Source organism: Hirsutella rhossiliensis (assembly GCF_020360975.1).
Source record: "Hirsutella rhossiliensis strain HR02 chromosome Unknown scaffold00013, whole genome shotgun sequence".
Lineage (NCBI taxonomy): Eukaryota > Fungi > Ascomycota > Sordariomycetes > Hypocreales > Ophiocordycipitaceae > Hirsutella > Hirsutella rhossiliensis.
Window position 1 is genome coordinate 971,536 of NW_025408679.1, and position 17,006 is coordinate 988,541.

Sequence of the window (17,006 nt, forward strand, 5' to 3'; positions counted from 1 at the left end):
GCTAGGCAAGCAGGTAATATATCTGTAATAGGAGCATCAGTGCCACATTATATCCGGTTACCGGTTGCGACCCTCGACGAGGTGCCCAGCAGTTGACAACAGACACACAAGTGCTGCCTGGTGCAGGGGCAGAGCCGTCATTGCTGAATGAATCGACACTCCTAAGTACCTAGCCTATTGCAGATGCTGTTCCTGTGCCAGTGGATGTGATACACGCTCCGCAAACATGGGCGATCCTACATGCTCCATGCAGATGCTAAAATAGCTCACATGTAAGTAGACCTAAGCTATATTATGCTCGCTTGTATGTACATACTGTACGTGGAAGCGGTCTTTTTTGGAGTCGCGATTCCTTCGTGGCACTAGTAGTAGTAGTAGTAGTATTGATTACCGTCTGGGACATCCCTATAAGGGCAAAAGACGTGCTAGGCTAGGTATAGTACAAGATGGGGATGCTCGTCGGAGACCCGTCGCGCGTTCCTTACTTCTACTCCCCTATCTAGCAATTCTTGGACTCTGTGGCCGCTCGGATTCTCAGGTCCCTTCCCCCGTCAGCGGGTTCCGGGCACGGCGGCGAAGCCGTAATATTAGTCAGTCTTCGGTCAGAGCCGGGTGACTGAGAAAGCCCACGCAGTCAGCTGGGCCGTAGGCCACAGGAGCCTACGGGCAGAAAACATAGAAAAGAGAGAGTACATATTAGGTTGGAGGGTTGCCTCGAGCTAGTGGCGGTGGGAGATCCGATCAAAGAATTCTGCCTCCGTTACTAGCCCGAGGAACCGGTCAAATCCCTTCCTAGTGCCTGGTTGATAGCCTTGCCCGCCGTGGGGCTAGCCTTAGGCGGTGTCGAGTACCTACCTTCCGGCAGTAGAAGGGTGTGTCGGTGATTTTCTCCTCCCGCAAGAGCATTCGATCCGGGCCTCTTCGTGGTAGTCGGCGAAGTCCCCGTGCCCGCTCCTCGCAGCGAGCAGGTGATGGAGGTGCTCTCGTTTGGTGTGCAGCTCCGGGGGGCACCCGAGCGAGGCCTTGAGCTCTAGGCTCTTGTAGCTGCTCGGGCCCCGCGGCCCACCAGTCCTGGAAGTCGCGCCTGGCCGCAGCCTTGGCCTGTCTCTTGATGTTCGCGTAGGTCGGCGATCTGTCCGGACCCTCGGCCCGGCAGCCCTCCTTTGCTAGCTGGTCGGCCCGCTCGTTGCCGGCGATCCCCGTATGGCCGGGGCACCAACGCGTGCTGACATCTCCGTGTCGAGCCGCGGCCTCAGCGAACTTCTCCGCAGCCGCTTGCGACGAGATCGATGGGCTGCCTCGTATGGCTCTTATAGCCGCAGTGTTATCAAGGCAGACGACTATCGGCCACTGCTGGTCCGGGGTTCTGGGGGACCACGTGAGTGCCGCTCGAAGCCCCTCGAGGGCGCCTTCCACCTCTGCGTCGTAGACCTCAGCGAGTAGGACCCGACCGCTGCCGTAGGTCACTTCGCTAGGGCCTAGCCACACTGAGTACCCATACCCGCAGGCGCCGTCTTCGCTCTGCGAGCCGTCAGTGTAGACGATGAGGGTATCTTCAGGGCATACCCGGAGCCACGAGTGGAAGTCTCGAGCCGCCTGCGTTTTGTCTACGCCCCCTGTCGGGTCGGGCTGAGGGGTGCTGGGAGAAGTCGGGGCCTCGGAGCATGGGCCGTCATTTGGTGAAGACGCAGGAGTCTCGAGGCGTGCTGCTTCTGGGCCGCGCGAGGGGCCCGCATACCGTGCCTCTTCATTAGCTCCCGGCCAGGCGTTGGGAGGATGCTCATACGGGGTCAAGGGTGCCGCTCATCTAGGAGCGTAGACGGACCGCGGCGCGTCTCTGGGCGTCTGCGAGGAGCAGCGTGGCAGGGGGGATGCCGGTCTCTCGGTGGAGGGCCACAATCGGCATGGTACACCAGACGGGCGCGATAGCGCGCATTGCGACGTTTAAGGTCAGCTGGATCCTATTCTTCAGGTAGGTGATCCGCGACGGAACTAAGCGGGCAGTCCCCCACACAGGCCGAAGCGCCCCCGGGTACCATACATGGGCGCCGTATAAAAGGATCGGGAGGACGCAGGCCGTGACCGCATGCCGTGTCGACCGGGAGGATTCCGCGCCGGGTGTTTGAGAGGTTCTGGAGGAACCCTGCGGCCGTCATCGCCTTCGCGGCCCACTTCTCCACATGCGTGCGGAATGAGAGCTTTCTGTCGTACCAGACGCCGAGCCAGCGCAGGTCCTGCTGTGGCTCCTTTCTACGGACCCGTGCCAGACCGACGGCAGGTCCCCTTTGTATCTCGGTCTCGTGAAGTGGATGACTTCTGTCTTGCCCGGGTCGAACACTACGCCATTATCGGCTCCCCACTGGATGAGCTCACCCGCGGCGCGCGTGGCCCGGGCGGCCGTCTCCTGTAGGGACCGGCCCCGGATCAGGGTGGCCACGTCATCTGCGTAGCCGAAGCGCGAGTTCGGTTCCCCTGTCGAGTAGATGGGCACTGTATAGAGGAGGAAGAGAATCGGGGAGGCCGGGGAGCCCTGTGGCAGCCCGCACGTCAGGGGGGTTGTCGGCGTCGTTATATCCTCGAGCCGTATTCTGGCCGATCTCTGCTCCATAAAGCAGCCTGCCCACCGGACCAGGTTTGTTGGCCAGCCCTGTTCCGTAGGCGTAGGAGGAGCCGGTTCCGCAGAACCGTGTCAAAGGCGCCCTGTATATCCATCGTGATTAGCGTGGCGACTTTCCCCTCGGTGAGGGCCGTCTCCGCGTCGTGGAGCAATGCTAGCGCTAGGTCGAGCGCTGAACGTTTGGGCAGGGCACCCGCATGCTGGCTGTGGATGACTCGTTGTGTGATCGCAGCCCAGGCTAGGCGCCGGGCTATTAGGCGTTCGAGTCCCTTGCCGAGGCAAGCTGAGAGAAATCGGCCTCCAGCCTCTCGGAATAGACAGGTCCCTCTTGCCAGGCTTAGGGATCATTACGACCTCTGCTGCGCGGAAACAGGCGGGGTGGTAGCCCACGTGTAGGCAGCCTTCATATAGTTCCCTCACCGCCTCGCCGATGTGGTTCCAGACGCGACGCAGCATTCGGACCGTGATGCCGTCGATCCCCGGGGAGGTGTTGCCCGTAGAGGTGCAGGCGCATGCCGCATCCGCGAGCGTGACGCTGCAGTCGAGAGTCCTCCCTGGGGCCAGCACCTCTGGGGCCCAGGGGTCCGGGATGTCGTCCGCGGCCCCGCGCCTTTCTAGGATCTCGACTCGGAGCGCGTTTGCCTTTTCCGTCTGGGTCTCGAAGACCTGGTCGCCTACCTGTATAGGCGGGGCCCGGAACGGGCTCGGTTTCCTCGACCACCGCATGATCTTATAGATATCCTGGTTGCTCTCGGCGCCTTCTAGAACAGTCTGCCAGAAATGTCTCTTAGCCCGCCGTACCGCCCGGCGCAGCTCCCGCCGGGCAGTCTGGACCTCTCTGCCGTGCCCTGTGGGGTAGATCCGCCGCATAGCTCTTAGTTCGGCCGCTGCACCGGCGCACTGATCGTTCCACCATGGGGTGCCTCTCGCGTTCTTCCTGGGCCGTCGGCCCGCTGCGTCGGCCGCCTCTTGGAGTAGGCGAGACAGCGCCTCGGCCAGCCTCTCAGGCCTCTGGGCTCAACGGCCAGCCGGGGTAGTGCTGTGGCCCCAGCCCGCACAAGTTCCTCGAATCGCTTCATTTCTTCCTCGGAGCTTACCCTTGGTCTAGCTATCGTCCTTGGGGAATCCGCCGGGGAGCGTAATGCTGATCGTGTAATGGTCCGAGCCGGTATGAAGGTGCTCTTCGATAAGCGCGTCCGCAGAGGGGATATTGGCAAAGGCTAGATCAATGGTATTTCCGCGGGCGTGTGTGGCCTCGCCTGGCGTGGTGAGCAGTCCGAGCCCCTTGTCGGCCGCCCACTGGGCGATGTCCTTTCCGTTCCTCGCACTCCGGGCTCCAGGCTGCCAGGAGAAATGACAGGCGTTGAAGTCGCCCGCGATGAGGCATCTCTCGGGACGTCCTGCTGGTGGAGGAGGTAGTCGAGTGGCTCGGGTGTCTTCGCGTGTCGATAGAAGTTGATAATAAGGGTGCTGTTTACCCGGAGCCACAGGATATCACGCGTAGGGGCGGGGCAGAGTTGCTCTGCCCGTATATCTGGGTGGTTCCGGACATACGAGATCACTCTCGGGGCCTGATCCGGTTCCCAGGCGCGTTCTGGGGCGAATGCGTGGAAGGAGCGGTGCGTCTGGGTCCTGCAGGCTCCGCCTTCTTTTTCTATCCAAACGTTCGGTTCCTGGATGAGCACGACGTCGTAGTTTTCTGCTTCCGCTAGTCGTAGGGCTATGCTATGATAGGCCCCTATTTTGGCCACGTTGGCCTGGAGAACTCGGATCGTCCTCCTGTCGCGAGTTGTTACGTCCAGGGATACGTTTCGTCGGCGCCTCTTCATAGGAGACTCGGATCTGTCTTCCTGTGGTGGAGGGAGCGTTGTGGAGTCTGGCGCCTGCGCGCTGGTGGGGGACAGCCGCTGGGGTCGACATTGCTGCTGCTGTTGCTGCTGCTGTTGCTGCTGCTGGTCCTGTTGCTTGCCTAGGCGGGCCTCGGCAGCTCTCATGCAGGGCGATGGGGTCGGTCCTTGGGAGGGTTGGGGAGGCGGTCGCCGTGGCCCGTTCGAGCTCCATATTGGCTTGCCGGTATAGCTGAGAGCCGATCTTCCTTACGGCGTACTTCTCGATCTTGAGAGCCGCACGAGTTGGCCGTGAGAGCGCCTAGGTCTGGCAGGGCACTCCTTATGGTCTGCCGGGAAGGGCCCGGAACAGTTCGCGCACCTCTCCGGCTGCTTGCAGTCGTTATCGCGATGGTCTTTCCCGCCGCATCGTCGGCAGGCTTGTTTTCGGTCGCAGGCGTAGCGGGGTGATAATCCCAACAGGTGTCGCACTGCGCGGGCCGGGCGGTCTTGGCGATCAGTCGGGCTAGTCGGCTGGTGCCGAAGAGCCGCCATCTCCTCTGTATCGCCGCCTGAAAGGACACAATCATTGTCACAGTGGGCTGGTCGGAGCTTTCGGAGTATCTCTTAGCAATGTGCACATCAATTGGTTCGGCACCTGTCTGGAGCTTGATCTCTTCTTTGATAGCTTGGTCATAGTCCACGGCGGCCCCCCAGATATCCGTGAGCTGCCTGGGGCAGTCGGCCACAGCGTACGTGTGCCACTTCTGGAAGCCTTCAACCGCCACGGCCCCGAGGCGGGCCGCCCAGTCGTCCTGCCGTTCCACAAGCAGGTCCTCGCCTCCCGGTCTGAGGCCCGTATAGCCCATCCAGTCTTAACCCGGGCGATCTGTGGCATGCGTTCTGTCCCTAGGTTGAGAGTCTTAGCTACGTGAGCTCTGATGGCATGCCCCTGATAGCCCCATGCTGGGGACTTGTCGTCGAGCCGCACGAAGACACGCAGGTCATCTTTAGGCGGCTGGACCGGAGGCGCCTTCCGGGGCTTCGGGCCGAGGCGTGCCGGCAGGGGAGCCCTTGTCTGTGCCATCCTTCTGGGCCATAGCGGCGTAGGTCGGTGCGGTCCCGTCTCTGCCGTGGCGGTTGTTGACATTCTGACCGGCGCGTGTGGGCGCGCCGTTGAGCGCGTCGTCCCAGTAGCTAATGAAGCCGCGCGAGAATTCCTTCGCGAAGCTGAGCTCGTGGCCCGAGTTGAACTGGGCAGCCGTCTTGTCGAAGGCGGTGCAGAATGCGCGGAAGACGGCCAGCTTTGCCTGTTGTGCTTCCATCTGGTTGGCGATAAGTCTCTCTGCCGCGTGGGCAACCGTTACTGCTGGGCCTTGAGTCTCGGGCAGGTCGTCCGGCTCGTCGGTCTCGGTTTCGTCTGCTGCGTCTCCCATTACAGCATCTGGCTGGTCGGTGTCGGTGTGGGCATTGTCGCTGTTCGTGGAGCCGAATGGAGAGTCGTCGGGTTGCTGTGCGCGTCGTGGCAACAGTAATTCGGCAAGACCCGCGCGTGGGGCCTGCCGGAGGAGCGCTTCTCTAGCTCCTGGGGCGTTCGTGGAGTCATCGGCTCTTGTTCCTGGGGCGGCAGTCGCGCCTGGTCCGCGGGGTTGGGTGCCATCGCCGCCCTCAGCTTGCGCTGAGCGTGGTGTTAAACGCCCTTGTTAGCGGATGTGTGTTGTGTACAGCGAAGTCCTTAACAGATGGTGCCAAGAAAGTAAGAATACAAGGGAGTGCTGTCCTTCGTGGCACTAGTTGACCCAGTTGATGTCGAAAATGTGGGCTTCGTAGTGGGCAGACCTGAGATGTCTCTGCGCCGGCACCGCAGGTATCGATCCCGTACCTCAGATATCCGAGGTACCGAGGGACGCCGAGCAGCGCCACTCGGCAAGCGAGACGGCCAATCGCCGAGCAGGTTCCTTCGTCTGCACCGCCCCGGAGCATGTACCTCCCATGCGCAGCCCGATACCTGGCGACGGCTTTGCGTCACTTAATGTCTGCGGTGCGCGCCAAAATCGCGCCTCGCCCCTTTTCACGCCTTCCGTTATCACCAAACACGCTCCCCCTCCTCTCGCCCGGCCGGGTTTTTCTTCTTTTCCTCGTCTCGCTCGACATTCCGTCGTCGCAAGTCCTGGCCAATCTCGCAACGGGGCCCACGCACGGGCAACATTTAATCTCAATGCTGCAGAGAAGCGCCTAGCCTCTGATCCATCAAGCGCCTCCTCTTCCTCTCCATATTTTCTCCTCGTCGGCCATCGCCAAAGCCAACGCCTCGGCAGCCTCGCCCGTCCATCTTGGCCACATCAGCCTCAGCATACCCTTGTGCCTGAGTCGATCCTGCGTCGTTGGCTGCGTCGTTATCCCAAGGCCCCCCATCGCCGAAACAACGGTTGGACTCGACGCGCACAGCCAATCTACGCAGAGGTCAGTTTTCCGCTTAAAGGCTTGTTCATCAGCCATGCAGTCCAACCCGCCCACCCACCACGACCTGCCCCTGCCCCTCACCGTCACACCAACCCGCTCCCCCGGGGCAAACACTTTCAGTATGTTGACTAGGCCGCGACTAACATCACTTTGCTGTGTCAAGACCGAGCTCTCGACGTCCCGCAAAGGACTCCAATGCCGCTGATCGAGCTTGCGATTCGACCCCTCTAGACTCTTCGCCATGATATCCGCCTCCTTCCTCCCCACCCGCTTCCGCGGTGAACCGGACCGCCCTCAGCAGGCCGAAGCCCCCTCCCGCATGGCCAAGAAGATTGCGCCGCTCCTCCAGCGCATGTCCAAGCTTGCCTGCCACCACCCAATCCACATCATCGTCATCGTCGCTCTCCTCGCCAGCACCTCGTACGTCGGCCTCCTCCAGGAGAGCTTGTTCGAGGGTGCCCCGAGCATCGGAAAGGCCGACTGGTCGTCTTTGGTCGACGGCAGCAGACACCTCCTCGCCGGCCCCGACACGGCATGGAAGTGGCACAGCGTGGAGCACGATGCCGCGGCTGCCGATATTGACCACTTGGCCCTGCTGACTCTCGTCTTTCCCGACACCCTCTCCACCGACTCGCCGAGCAACGCGCCGCCGTCCCACGCGCTCCCGACTCCGCGCAACCTGTCCATCACCCCTCTCCCCTCCACCGAAAACCCCTTTACAGCCTACTCCCAGGACAGCATACTCGCCTACTCCCTCCCATATACCGATGCTCCCGAATTTGTGTCCGCCATCCAAGAGATCCCTAACGAGGACGCCGAGGAGACGGTGACGCGCCATGGCCGTGAGAAAAAGATGTGGATCATGAAGGCTGCCAAGGTCGACACACGCGGTTCACTTGCCCAGTGGGCCACCAATGCCTGGACCGAGTTTCTCGACCTGCTCAAAAACGCCGAGTCGCTCGACATTGTCATCATGATTTTGGGCTACCTGTCTATGCACCTCACCTTTGTCTCCCTCTTCCTCTCCATGCGTCGCATGGGCTCCAACTTCTGGCTCGCCACGAGCACTCTCTTCTCCTCCGTCTTTGCTTTCCTCTTTGGCCTGGCCGTCACGGCGAAGCTCGGTGTCCCCATCAGCTTCATCCTGTTGTCCGAGGGCTTGCCCTTCCTGGTCGTTACGATTGGCTTTGAAAAGAACATTGTCCTGACGCGGGCTGTTCTCTCTCACGCCGTCGAGCACCGGAGCACCCAGACCCACGGCTCCCAGTCCAAACAGAAGCCCGCCGAGGCACAAAACGTCATCCAGTACGCCATCCAGGCTGCCATCAAGGACAAGGGCTATGAGATTCTCCGTGACTATGCCATCGAGATCATCATTCTCGTCCTCGGCGCTGCCTCGGGCGTCCAGGGCGGGCTGCAGCAGTTTTGCTTCCTGGCCGCCTGGATCCTCTTGTTCGACTGCATCCTCCTCTTCACCTTTTACACCGCTATTCTCAGCATCAAGCTCGAGATCAACCGCATCAAGCGCCATGTCAACATGCGCATGGCGCTCGAGGCTGACGGCGTCAGCCGCCGGGTGGCCGAGAACGTGGCAACGGGCGACGATGACTGGCTCCTAGCCGGCGGCAAGAGGGCAGAAGATACCTCTCTCTTCGGCTCCAAGGTCAAGAGCAGCAGCGTCCCCAAGTTCAAGGTGCTCATGATCTCGGGCTTCATCCTTATCAACGTCATCAACATCTGCACCATCCCTTTCCGCAGCGCCACGTCGCTGTCGACTCTCCGATCCTGGGCCGGAGGCCTGGGCGGCGTCGTTTCCAATCCGCCCGTCGACCCGTTCAAGGTGGCGTCCAATGGTCTGGACGCGATCCTGGCCGCGGCCAAGGCCAGCGGCAAGTCGACTCTTGTCACGATTCTGACCCCCATAAAGTACGAGCTCGAGTATCCGTCCGTCCACTACGCCCTGGTCTCGTCGGCCTGTGGCGGCGGCATGAGCAAGTGCGATGGGTTGGGCCAGTTTGATAGCTACGGCGTCGGTGGCCGCGTGGTGGGCAGTCTCCTCAAGAGCCTGGAGGACCCTGTCCTGTCCAAGTGGATCGTGGTCGCCCTGGCCCTAAGCGTCGGCTTGAACGGGTACCTCTTCAACGCCGCCAGGTGGGGGATCAAGGACCCCAATGTGCCCGACCGAGGCATCGACCGCAAGGAGCTGGCTCGCGCCCAGAGGTTCAACGAGACCGACTCGGCAACGCTGCCTCTCGGCGAATACGTGCCTCCGGCGCCGCCGCAGCAGACCGAGCCTCCGACCCCTGCCATGACCGACGACGAGCTGGACACGTTCTCGATGACAAAGCTTCGACTGCCCAGCTCGCCGTCAGAACATCGCTCGTACGGGGAGCTGGAGAAGTTGCTGACGGAAAAGCGCGCGCACGAGATGTCTGACGAGGAGGTTGTCACCATGTCCATGCGCGGCAAGATTCCCGGTTATGCCCTGGAGAAGACGTTGAAGGACTTTACCCGCGCCGTCAAAGTCAGACGCATGATAATTTCACGGACAAAGGCGACCATGGAGCTCACCAATAGCCTGGAGCGGTCTAAGCTACCTTTTGAGGATTACAACTGGGAGCGTGTCTTTGGAGCCTGCTGCGAAAATGTGGTTGGATACCTCCCCCTACCCGTCGGCGTCGCCGGCCCTCTGGTCATCGACGGCCAGAGCTACTTCATCCCCATGGCCACGACGGAGGGTGTGCTGGTGGCCAGCGCGAGCAGAGGATGCAAGGCCATCAACTCTGGGGGCGGCGCCGTCACCGTCCTGACGGCGGACGGCATGACGCGCGGTCCCTGCATCAGCTTCGAGACTCTAGAGCGGGCCGGCGCCGCAAAGCTCTGGCTGGACTCGGAGGCCGGGCAGTCGGTGATGAAGAAGGCGTTCAACTCGACGAGCCGGTTCGCTCGTCTGCAATCCATGAAGACGGCCCTTGCCGGCACCAACCTATACATTCGGTTCAAGACGACGACGGGCGATGCCATGGGCATGAACATGATCTCCAAGGGCGTCGAGCACGCGCTCGACGTCATGACCACCGAGGGCGGCTTTGACGACATGTTGATTGTGTCGCTTTCGGGCAACTACTGCATCGACAAGAAGGCGGCGGCCATCAACTGGATCGACGGGCGCGGCAAGAGCATCGTGGCCGAGGCTATTATCCCGGCCGAAGTTGTCAAGAGCGTGCTGAAGAGCGACGTCGACTCGCTGGTGGAACTCAATGTGTCCAAGAACCTCATCGGCTCGGCCATGGCCGGCTCCATTGGTGGGTTCAATGCGCACGCCGCCAACATTGTGGCTGCCATCTTCCTGGCAACGGGCCAGGACCCTGCCCAAGTGGTGGAGAGCGCCAACTGCATCACCACCATGAAAAAGTAAGCCGTCTCCGTTGCTCTGCTAGGTCTGTGAAGCATGCTAACGACTTGTCACAGCCTCAACGGGTCGCTCCAAATCTGCGTGTCGATGCCGTCGCTGGAAGTGGGCACGCTGGGTGGCGGCACCATTCTCGAGCCGCAGAGCGCCTTGCTCGACATGCTCGGCGTTCGGGGCTCACACCCGACGAACCCAGGCGACAACTCTCGGCGCCTTGCACGCATCATCGGCGCGGCGGTCCTGGCCGGCGAGCTGTCGCTGTGCAGTGCCCTGGCGGCTGGTCACTTGGTCAAGGCACACATGCAGCACAATCGGAGCGCGGCACCGTCGCGAACCACAACACCAGCCCCGCAGTCGACGACGCCAGTCTCGCTGGCCATGACGAGTGCGCACGAGACATCGATGCTGAGCGCCGCGGCCCAGCAGAGGTCAAGGCGGTAGCGATATGTGGACGGAAGAAGTCGATGGGGTCAGCAATCCCGAAGCATTGGGCAAGGTACTGAGTAATAGCATGTCCGTTGAGCTTGCCTCGTGAACAGGCGCACACGAGGCACAAGAGTCGCTTGGCGATACCTGCGGCTGGACACTGGAGGAAGCCAGTCAGCGCAGCGTTGATGTATTTACTTGATCATTTTTTAATTGCTGCAGTAGAAAGGCCATCTCGTTGAAGCTGGCAAGGGCCCAACATCAGCCTCTGTTAGAGCCCACGTGCAGGTGTGCCACGCCAGTCACTGTCGTGGCAAGTCTGGTCCCCTTCAGCAGACTTGACCCTGGCGAGCTCGTCGCCGGCCACGGAGACAATCCTGACGCCCTTGGCCAGGACATGGCCGGCGGAAGCAGGCCACTTGTCCGGGTAGACAGGCTTGGTGGCCTCGTCGACAATATAGGTGGTGAAGCCCTCGTCGGCGGCGGACTCTGCGGTGGCCTTTACGCAGTAGTCGGCAGCGAGGCCGACGACGAAGACATGAGTGACGCGGCGGCTCGCGAGACGGGCAGCGATGCCGCTATCCGTGAGGCGAAAGGGGTCGTAGAAGGCCGAGTACATCTCGAAGCGCGGGTCGGTGCCCTTGTCGACGACGGCGTCGAGGCGGGCGACGTCGAGCTCGGGGACGAGGGCGGCGCCAGGCGCGTCCTGGAGGCAGTGGACGGGCCAGAGGGTGGTGTCGTAGGAGCGCGAGGGGTCGGCCGGGTGGACGACGGTGGCGAGCGAGGTAAAGGGCGAGGCGGCGGCGTGGTTGGCGGCGAAGGAGACGTGGTCGGACGGGTGCCAGTCGCGGGTGGCGAGCTTGAGGGCAAAGGGGAGGGCGAGGAGGGCGTTGATGGCCGGGGCGATGGAGCGGGCGTCGGGGACGGCGAGGGAGCCGTTCTGAATAGGCGTGTAAGAGATGAGAAGGGAGGGGCTACGAGGGGGTTTTTTTACATGGTGAGGGGTGGAGATGCGGGTACGTACGGGCGGGCAAAAGTCTTGCTGAAAGTCGACGACGATGAGGGCCGGGACAAAGGGCTCTTGGGCGGCCATGGCGGTGCGGAGGAGTGAAGCTGGGACGAGGATGGTGATGATGACGATGATGATGATAAGATGCGGGTTGAAGAGGCCTGGCCCCACTTCATGCCGGCCTCTGTCTCATGACAGGATGGAGGAGAGAGAGGCATCGCTGTATCAATAGCGTGTCGGGCGGGGTGGAGGTCGAGCAACGACGCTGGCGTGCACGATCACACGCTGAATTAGGGAAACGAGGTTGCATCTTGGTATTCTGGTCAGCCCAGTCCCAAAATGGGTTTGGATGGACGGCAACATTAATAAATGGAATAAGCTCTGCCAAGGGCTCCTGCCCGTCCGCCGGGAAAATGGGAAAACAAGATGGGGTAAAATATTAATTAAAAAAAAGGGAGTTTTTTTCCCTCAAGGCTGATCCACGTATGCTGAAACAAGAACTCACTTTCCCCTCACAGGGCCGGAGAGAAAACCGACAGAATTAGGCTCGAGAGGGCCAAAAACACAAAAAGAACATCACATGACTCACACCCGATCCAACTCAGTTCAGTCTGGTGGTTTTTGATAGTATAGGAAAAGCCCAATGCGGGGGTCGAACCCGCAACCTTGAGATGTAGCTTACATGGTAAGAGTCTCACGCTCTATCCAATTGAGCTAACCGGGCGGATGGGTGCTTGTTGGAGGAGACTTGCCTTGTTTGGCTACACAAGGCCATTTGGAAACGAGGCAGGGCAGAGACCCTAGAAGACGGGGCGACGGATCAACCTTTAAGCGAGGGCTGAGGCGAGACACTGGCGTCCGGGGAAATCAGGCGGCACGGCCCACAGCCACGTGGGGGCTTTTCCTGGGGTTCGGCAGTCGGCTGCGTAGGTAAGCGAACCTTGACGACGACAAGCTTGCGAGCCCGCCGTGCCTTGGCTTTGCTGTTCCTCTTAATCACTCTCTTTAACCATTGTTCCCTTTTCAACACTCTTTCTGGATTCTCCGCGCAATTGCTGACGAAATGACCGTGCCCTAACTGCCACCGACCTCGCAATGTCTCCATCACCCACCACGCTCGTCGCCCGTCGCTCAGAGACTCGGTCCAGCATCGCGGCAAATACACGCGCCGGAGAGATGGCAGCCCGTCTGGTCCCTCGTCGATCTCTCTTTTCGATTCTTTGCCAATCCTCTTCTCTGCCGCCTCGCCAATCTGCCTTTCCGATTTCTGATTTCTCGCCATTCTATCTTTCCGATTCTTCGCCAATCCGCTTCTTTGCCGCCTCGTTAATCCGCCTCTCCGATTTCTGATTTCTCGCCATTCTATTTTCTGGCTCTTCGTCAATCTACCTTTTTGGACCCTCACCAATCTGCCTTTCTGCCGCCTCGCCAATCTACCTTTCTGACTTCTCGTCAGTCCATCTTTCTGCTTCCTCGCCAATCTACCTTTCTAATTCGTCGCCATTTTGCCTTTCTGACTCCCCGTCAATCTATATCTCTGTTTCCTCACCATTCTACCTTTCTGAATTTTTATGAATCTGCCTTTCTGACTCCTCATCAATCCATCTTTCTGCTTCCTTGCCAATCTACCTTTCTGACTTTTTGTGAATCTGCCTTTCTGACTCCTCGCCCACCGATTTATTTTTTGCTCCCTCCCCCTTCTACCTTTCTGTTTCCTCGCCAATTTGCCTTTCTGACTCCTCGTCAATCCATCTTTCTGCTTCCTCGCCATTCTACCTTTCTGCCTCCCCGCTCCTCTCAGCGAAAGAGACTCTGCTAGCCCACCTTCAGTTGTACGACCCCGACCATTCTTCCAAGCCATGAGCTTCTTTTCAGGTCATATGGGCAATGACTCCCTCTTTGCCTTTACTGCCGCACTTCATACGCTACAGTCACCCCATTTACACCGCCCTGCCTCTCTGCATAAGTAGGCGAGCATCCCCCCCCCCGAGCCCTCGAGCCCATCTCTTCCCTTTTACATACTTCTCACACACTATTACTTTCAGGCCAAGTTTTGAACTCGTCAGCCAACAGCATCCACATACAATCACATACAAGCACACACAAGCACATACAATTCAACTTCAATCCACTTACATACTTCCCCACACTGCTCCATTCAGGCCACGCATTCAACTCATCAGCCAATAGCAACCACATACCAGCTACTACAAACAACCAAACAAGCTCACAATTGAGACCCACGACATGCCTTCCCACACACACTCTTCCGTCGCCGAGAGGGCGTTTGCCTCTGGCAACACCACCACCAACACCAACACCACCACCACCACAAGCCTCTCTGTCCCGCTTGCTCCCCGCAAAGCCGGCGACCATGTTCTTGCCCCCATTGGGACCGGCAGACCCCTTGCGTCCACTTGCCCAAAGAAATCTCGGGCCGTCACAGAGCCCACATCAGTGGAAGAGCTCGTCGATAAGTTTGCCGCCCTCGACTTGCTTGGTCCCTCGCGGAACCGCCCTGCCCCGCGCAAGAGCTGCCTCAAAAAATACCAGCCCACTACTCCTCCCAACTTCTACAACACAAGAAACAAAGCCAGCGGGAACTCAAACTCGAGCCCAAACAAGAGGCCGAGCCCGAGCAAGCGGATGAGCCCAAGGGTGCCCCGCCCTCGCAGCGCCCGCAAGCGTGCCGCCTTCCGGGCTGGCCGGCACATCGCCACCTGCCTCGAGACGGGAACACCTATTCCCCCCATCTCTCCATTTGGCTCATCGCGTTCATACTTCCGCGCCCGCCACACGCTGCGGGTGCTTTGCATGGAGAAGCGACGTCAATCCTCCAACGGCTTCTGGAATGACGAGGACCCTGACTACATAAACCACTCATACGCGGAAGCCCTGGCGGCCAGCGGCAACCTCTTCATCGACGATTTCAACAGTCCTACCACCCAACAAGAGGGCGCGGGCGGCGGCTACCCCAGCGAACAGGTCATCGACCTTCGTCTCCAGCTGGCCACCCAAAGAGCCGAGGTTCTGAGCGTGCAGGCCATCAAGCGCGGCGCCATAGACTTTGCCCTCTACGTCTGCAAGTTCGGCTCGCGTCGGCACGCAAAGGCCACCCGCCACTTCCAAAAATACCAGAACAAGGTCCTCCTTGGCAGCTACAAGGGTCCCGAGAAGATCCATGCCATTCCTGGCGGCCCGGGCTACGTCGCCTTGGCTCCTTGGTTCTACGACATTTCTACTGCCATGTCGGCATATCGCTCAGTCTTCTACTACTGATCATTCATGGCACATGACGGGGAGGACGGGGGGGGGGCGGGGGGCGATGAGGGTGCAGGACTGTACATGAAGACTGCACATGATGAATTGGTTGAGCGGGACTGGCGTTTGGGCATGGTTGGATTTGATTATTTGGATACCCAAGACCTAAAGCATGGCCAGGCAGCGTCTGCTTTTATAGGAATGCGAGAGTTTGAGGGACTTGGTTGTTGAGGTCATCATCTGAGAAGCGAGGTGGCTCCCCTTGCAAAGCAGCTGGGTTTTTATATTTGGAAAGTCAAAAATCAAACAAAACTTTGACCCCAACATGACTAAAGCACTAGCCAGTGATTCATCGTGACCTTGCCCTGCGTGTCGTTCCACTTGTCAAGGATCTTTCTTAGGCCCAGGGCGACGCCTTTGCAGCAAAGGCTTCTTGACCCGCATACTCCGAGGAACCCCATCACCAGCCCTAGCATCGTAGTCCAGAATTAGTCCACGCGCTCAGTGTCTCATCATGGGTCTTTCTCTCTCACCGATGGTAACGAAGTCGGCTGTGAGCGCTCGTCCCGAGACCGCCCAGGCCCGCTCGTTGGAGTTCGCGGTGAAGAGAGATATGCCGTGCTGCCAGGGGTGCATCCGCGACGAGGTCAGATATGGTCGAGACATCGGCACGAGGAGAAGAAGAGAGCGAGGCGGCCGACAAGGGCGAAACGGGGCGGTGCTTGCCTGTCGGAGCTGGGCGTGCCATTTTCCGGCGATCATCTAAACCAGAGCCGATCATTCGAGCAGCTTCGACGTTCCTCTTGTGTGCAGCGGCTGGCGCGCGATGAGTTTCTTGATGCAGCTCCTCATCACGCTCGACATAGTCCCAAGAAGAAAGTGGCTCCGAGAGACCCTCTGCCTCCGGCCCCCTCGACGCTCGTCCGCTCCACTCCGGCTCGGACCCGAAATCGAGCCTAGCTGCGTGAAGGGCGAGGCTCGGACAGCCGGACAGCCTCAGGAGCCGACGTTCATGATCATTCTTGTCCATCAAGTAGATATGTAATGGGAGGATTGGTGATGGGGGGGAAAGCGAAGTGCTAGCAGCCGGAGGGTGAAGGGGGTATCGGCCTTCGGGGCTGGCAGGCCGAAGCTGGCCCATCACCGCCGACTCCGACGGAACCATGAGCAACAATGGCGAGTTGGTCAAGTCGGACCGGTCGACGGGGGGATCGTGCTTGCGGGCGAAGACGGGCATGTCGACAGGTCTGTGATACTGGCTCAGAGGGGATCGCCTCGAAAAGAGTGGTTTGGCTCCATATACTTACGACAAGCTGCCCATCGACATATCGTCGAGGCTGATACTGCCATCTCTGCTCAGTTGCGACGTTTCTGGGCCCTTGTCGTAGGGTGTTGGTCGGGTGGGTTCGATGCCTCGAAGCAAATCCATGGAGGGCATAGTGGCTGGTGCTTGCGGGAGAGTGCGGGTTGTGCCAGAAAGAGGACGGATGTCCATGGGACAGGATGGGCGGTGGAATGGCCTGACGACCGGCTTTTAAAGAGGCATGGAACGAAGAAGAGAATGGTGTGGGGGAGGTGGCCGCTCCGTACGGACGGCTGCTGGCCCGGCCAGGATTATCGAGCTGCAGGCAAAGTACAAGATGTGGCAGCGAGCAAGGGCTCGATGGGACCCGGGTGTCTGGGACTGGGTGGCGCGCCAGTCGATTTCCCCTGCGAGGCAGCGGTCCCACCGGCCGTCAGAGCTTGTCCGGAGCCCGGCCCTTGTCTTCTCTCCTCTTTCCTCGTTACTACAGAACGAAGTGGCCGCAGGAGACCCGGTACAACCTACGACCATGATGCGTGCTTGACAGCAGGCCCTGTGTAACGGGCAACAAGCTTTGATGACCAAGCCAAGTCTTGCCGTACGCAAGGACATGCTGAGGGGACAGTCGGCATGGGGGATGGGCTTGCTAGCGCCGACGCCTTCCCGTGACAGGGGGGGAGGATGCTGGT

General features: G+C 60.0%; 6 protein-coding genes and 1 non-coding gene across 7 annotated transcripts; 2 read left to right on the forward strand and 5 right to left on the reverse strand.

Annotated features, from left to right (window-relative positions):
* Positions 1-591: 591 nt before the first annotated feature.
* HRG_09638 (RNase H domain-containing protein) lies at positions 592-3,343 on the reverse strand (the record flags this gene model as incomplete). Its single annotated transcript, XM_044868109.1, has 7 exons — positions 592-616; positions 1,067-1,743; positions 1,826-1,992; positions 2,042-2,250; positions 2,337-2,616; positions 2,811-2,855; positions 2,902-3,343. 7 exons carry the CDS (start codon positions 3,341-3,343, stop codon positions 592-594), a joined length of 1,845 nt encoding a protein of 614 aa, XP_044716690.1.
* Positions 3,344-3,721: 378 nt separating this feature from the next.
* Positions 3,722-4,611, reverse strand: HRG_09639 (uncharacterized protein; the record flags this gene model as incomplete). Its single annotated transcript, XM_044868110.1, has 2 exons — positions 3,722-3,958; positions 4,096-4,611. 2 exons carry the CDS (start codon positions 4,609-4,611, stop codon positions 3,722-3,724), a joined length of 753 nt encoding a protein of 250 aa, XP_044716691.1.
* Positions 4,612-7,147: 2,536 nt separating this feature from the next.
* On the forward strand, positions 7,148-10,759 carry HRG_09640 (hydroxymethylglutaryl-coenzyme A reductase domain-containing protein; the record flags this gene model as incomplete). The annotated part of the gene is made up of 2 exons (XM_044868111.1): positions 7,148-10,320; positions 10,378-10,759. The coding sequence occupies 2 exons, from the start codon at positions 7,148-7,150 to the stop codon at positions 10,757-10,759; spliced, it is 3,555 nt and encodes a 1,184-aa protein (XP_044716692.1).
* Positions 10,760-11,015: 256 nt separating this feature from the next.
* On the reverse strand, positions 11,016-11,837 carry HRG_09641 (isochorismatase family domain-containing protein; the record flags this gene model as incomplete). Its single annotated transcript, XM_044868112.1, has 2 exons — positions 11,016-11,684; positions 11,769-11,837. 2 exons carry the CDS (start codon positions 11,835-11,837, stop codon positions 11,016-11,018), a joined length of 738 nt encoding a protein of 245 aa, XP_044716693.1.
* Positions 11,838-12,390: 553 nt separating this feature from the next.
* HRG_12130 lies at positions 12,391-12,477 on the reverse strand. The gene has a single exon. It is a non-coding gene; the product is annotated as a tRNA-Lys (tRNA).
* Positions 12,478-14,000: 1,523 nt separating this feature from the next.
* HRG_09642 (uncharacterized protein) lies at positions 14,001-15,032 on the forward strand (the record flags this gene model as incomplete). Its single annotated transcript, XM_044868113.1, has 1 exon — positions 14,001-15,032. One exon carries the CDS (start codon positions 14,001-14,003, stop codon positions 15,030-15,032), a length of 1,032 nt encoding a protein of 343 aa, XP_044716694.1.
* A 511-nt stretch (positions 15,033-15,543) lies between these two features.
* Positions 15,544-16,452, reverse strand: HRG_09643 (uncharacterized protein; the record flags this gene model as incomplete). The annotated part of the gene is made up of 2 exons (XM_044868114.1): positions 15,544-16,261; positions 16,322-16,452. The coding sequence occupies 2 exons, from the start codon at positions 16,450-16,452 to the stop codon at positions 15,544-15,546; spliced, it is 849 nt and encodes a 282-aa protein (XP_044716695.1).
* Positions 16,453-17,006: the final 554 nt, after the last annotated feature.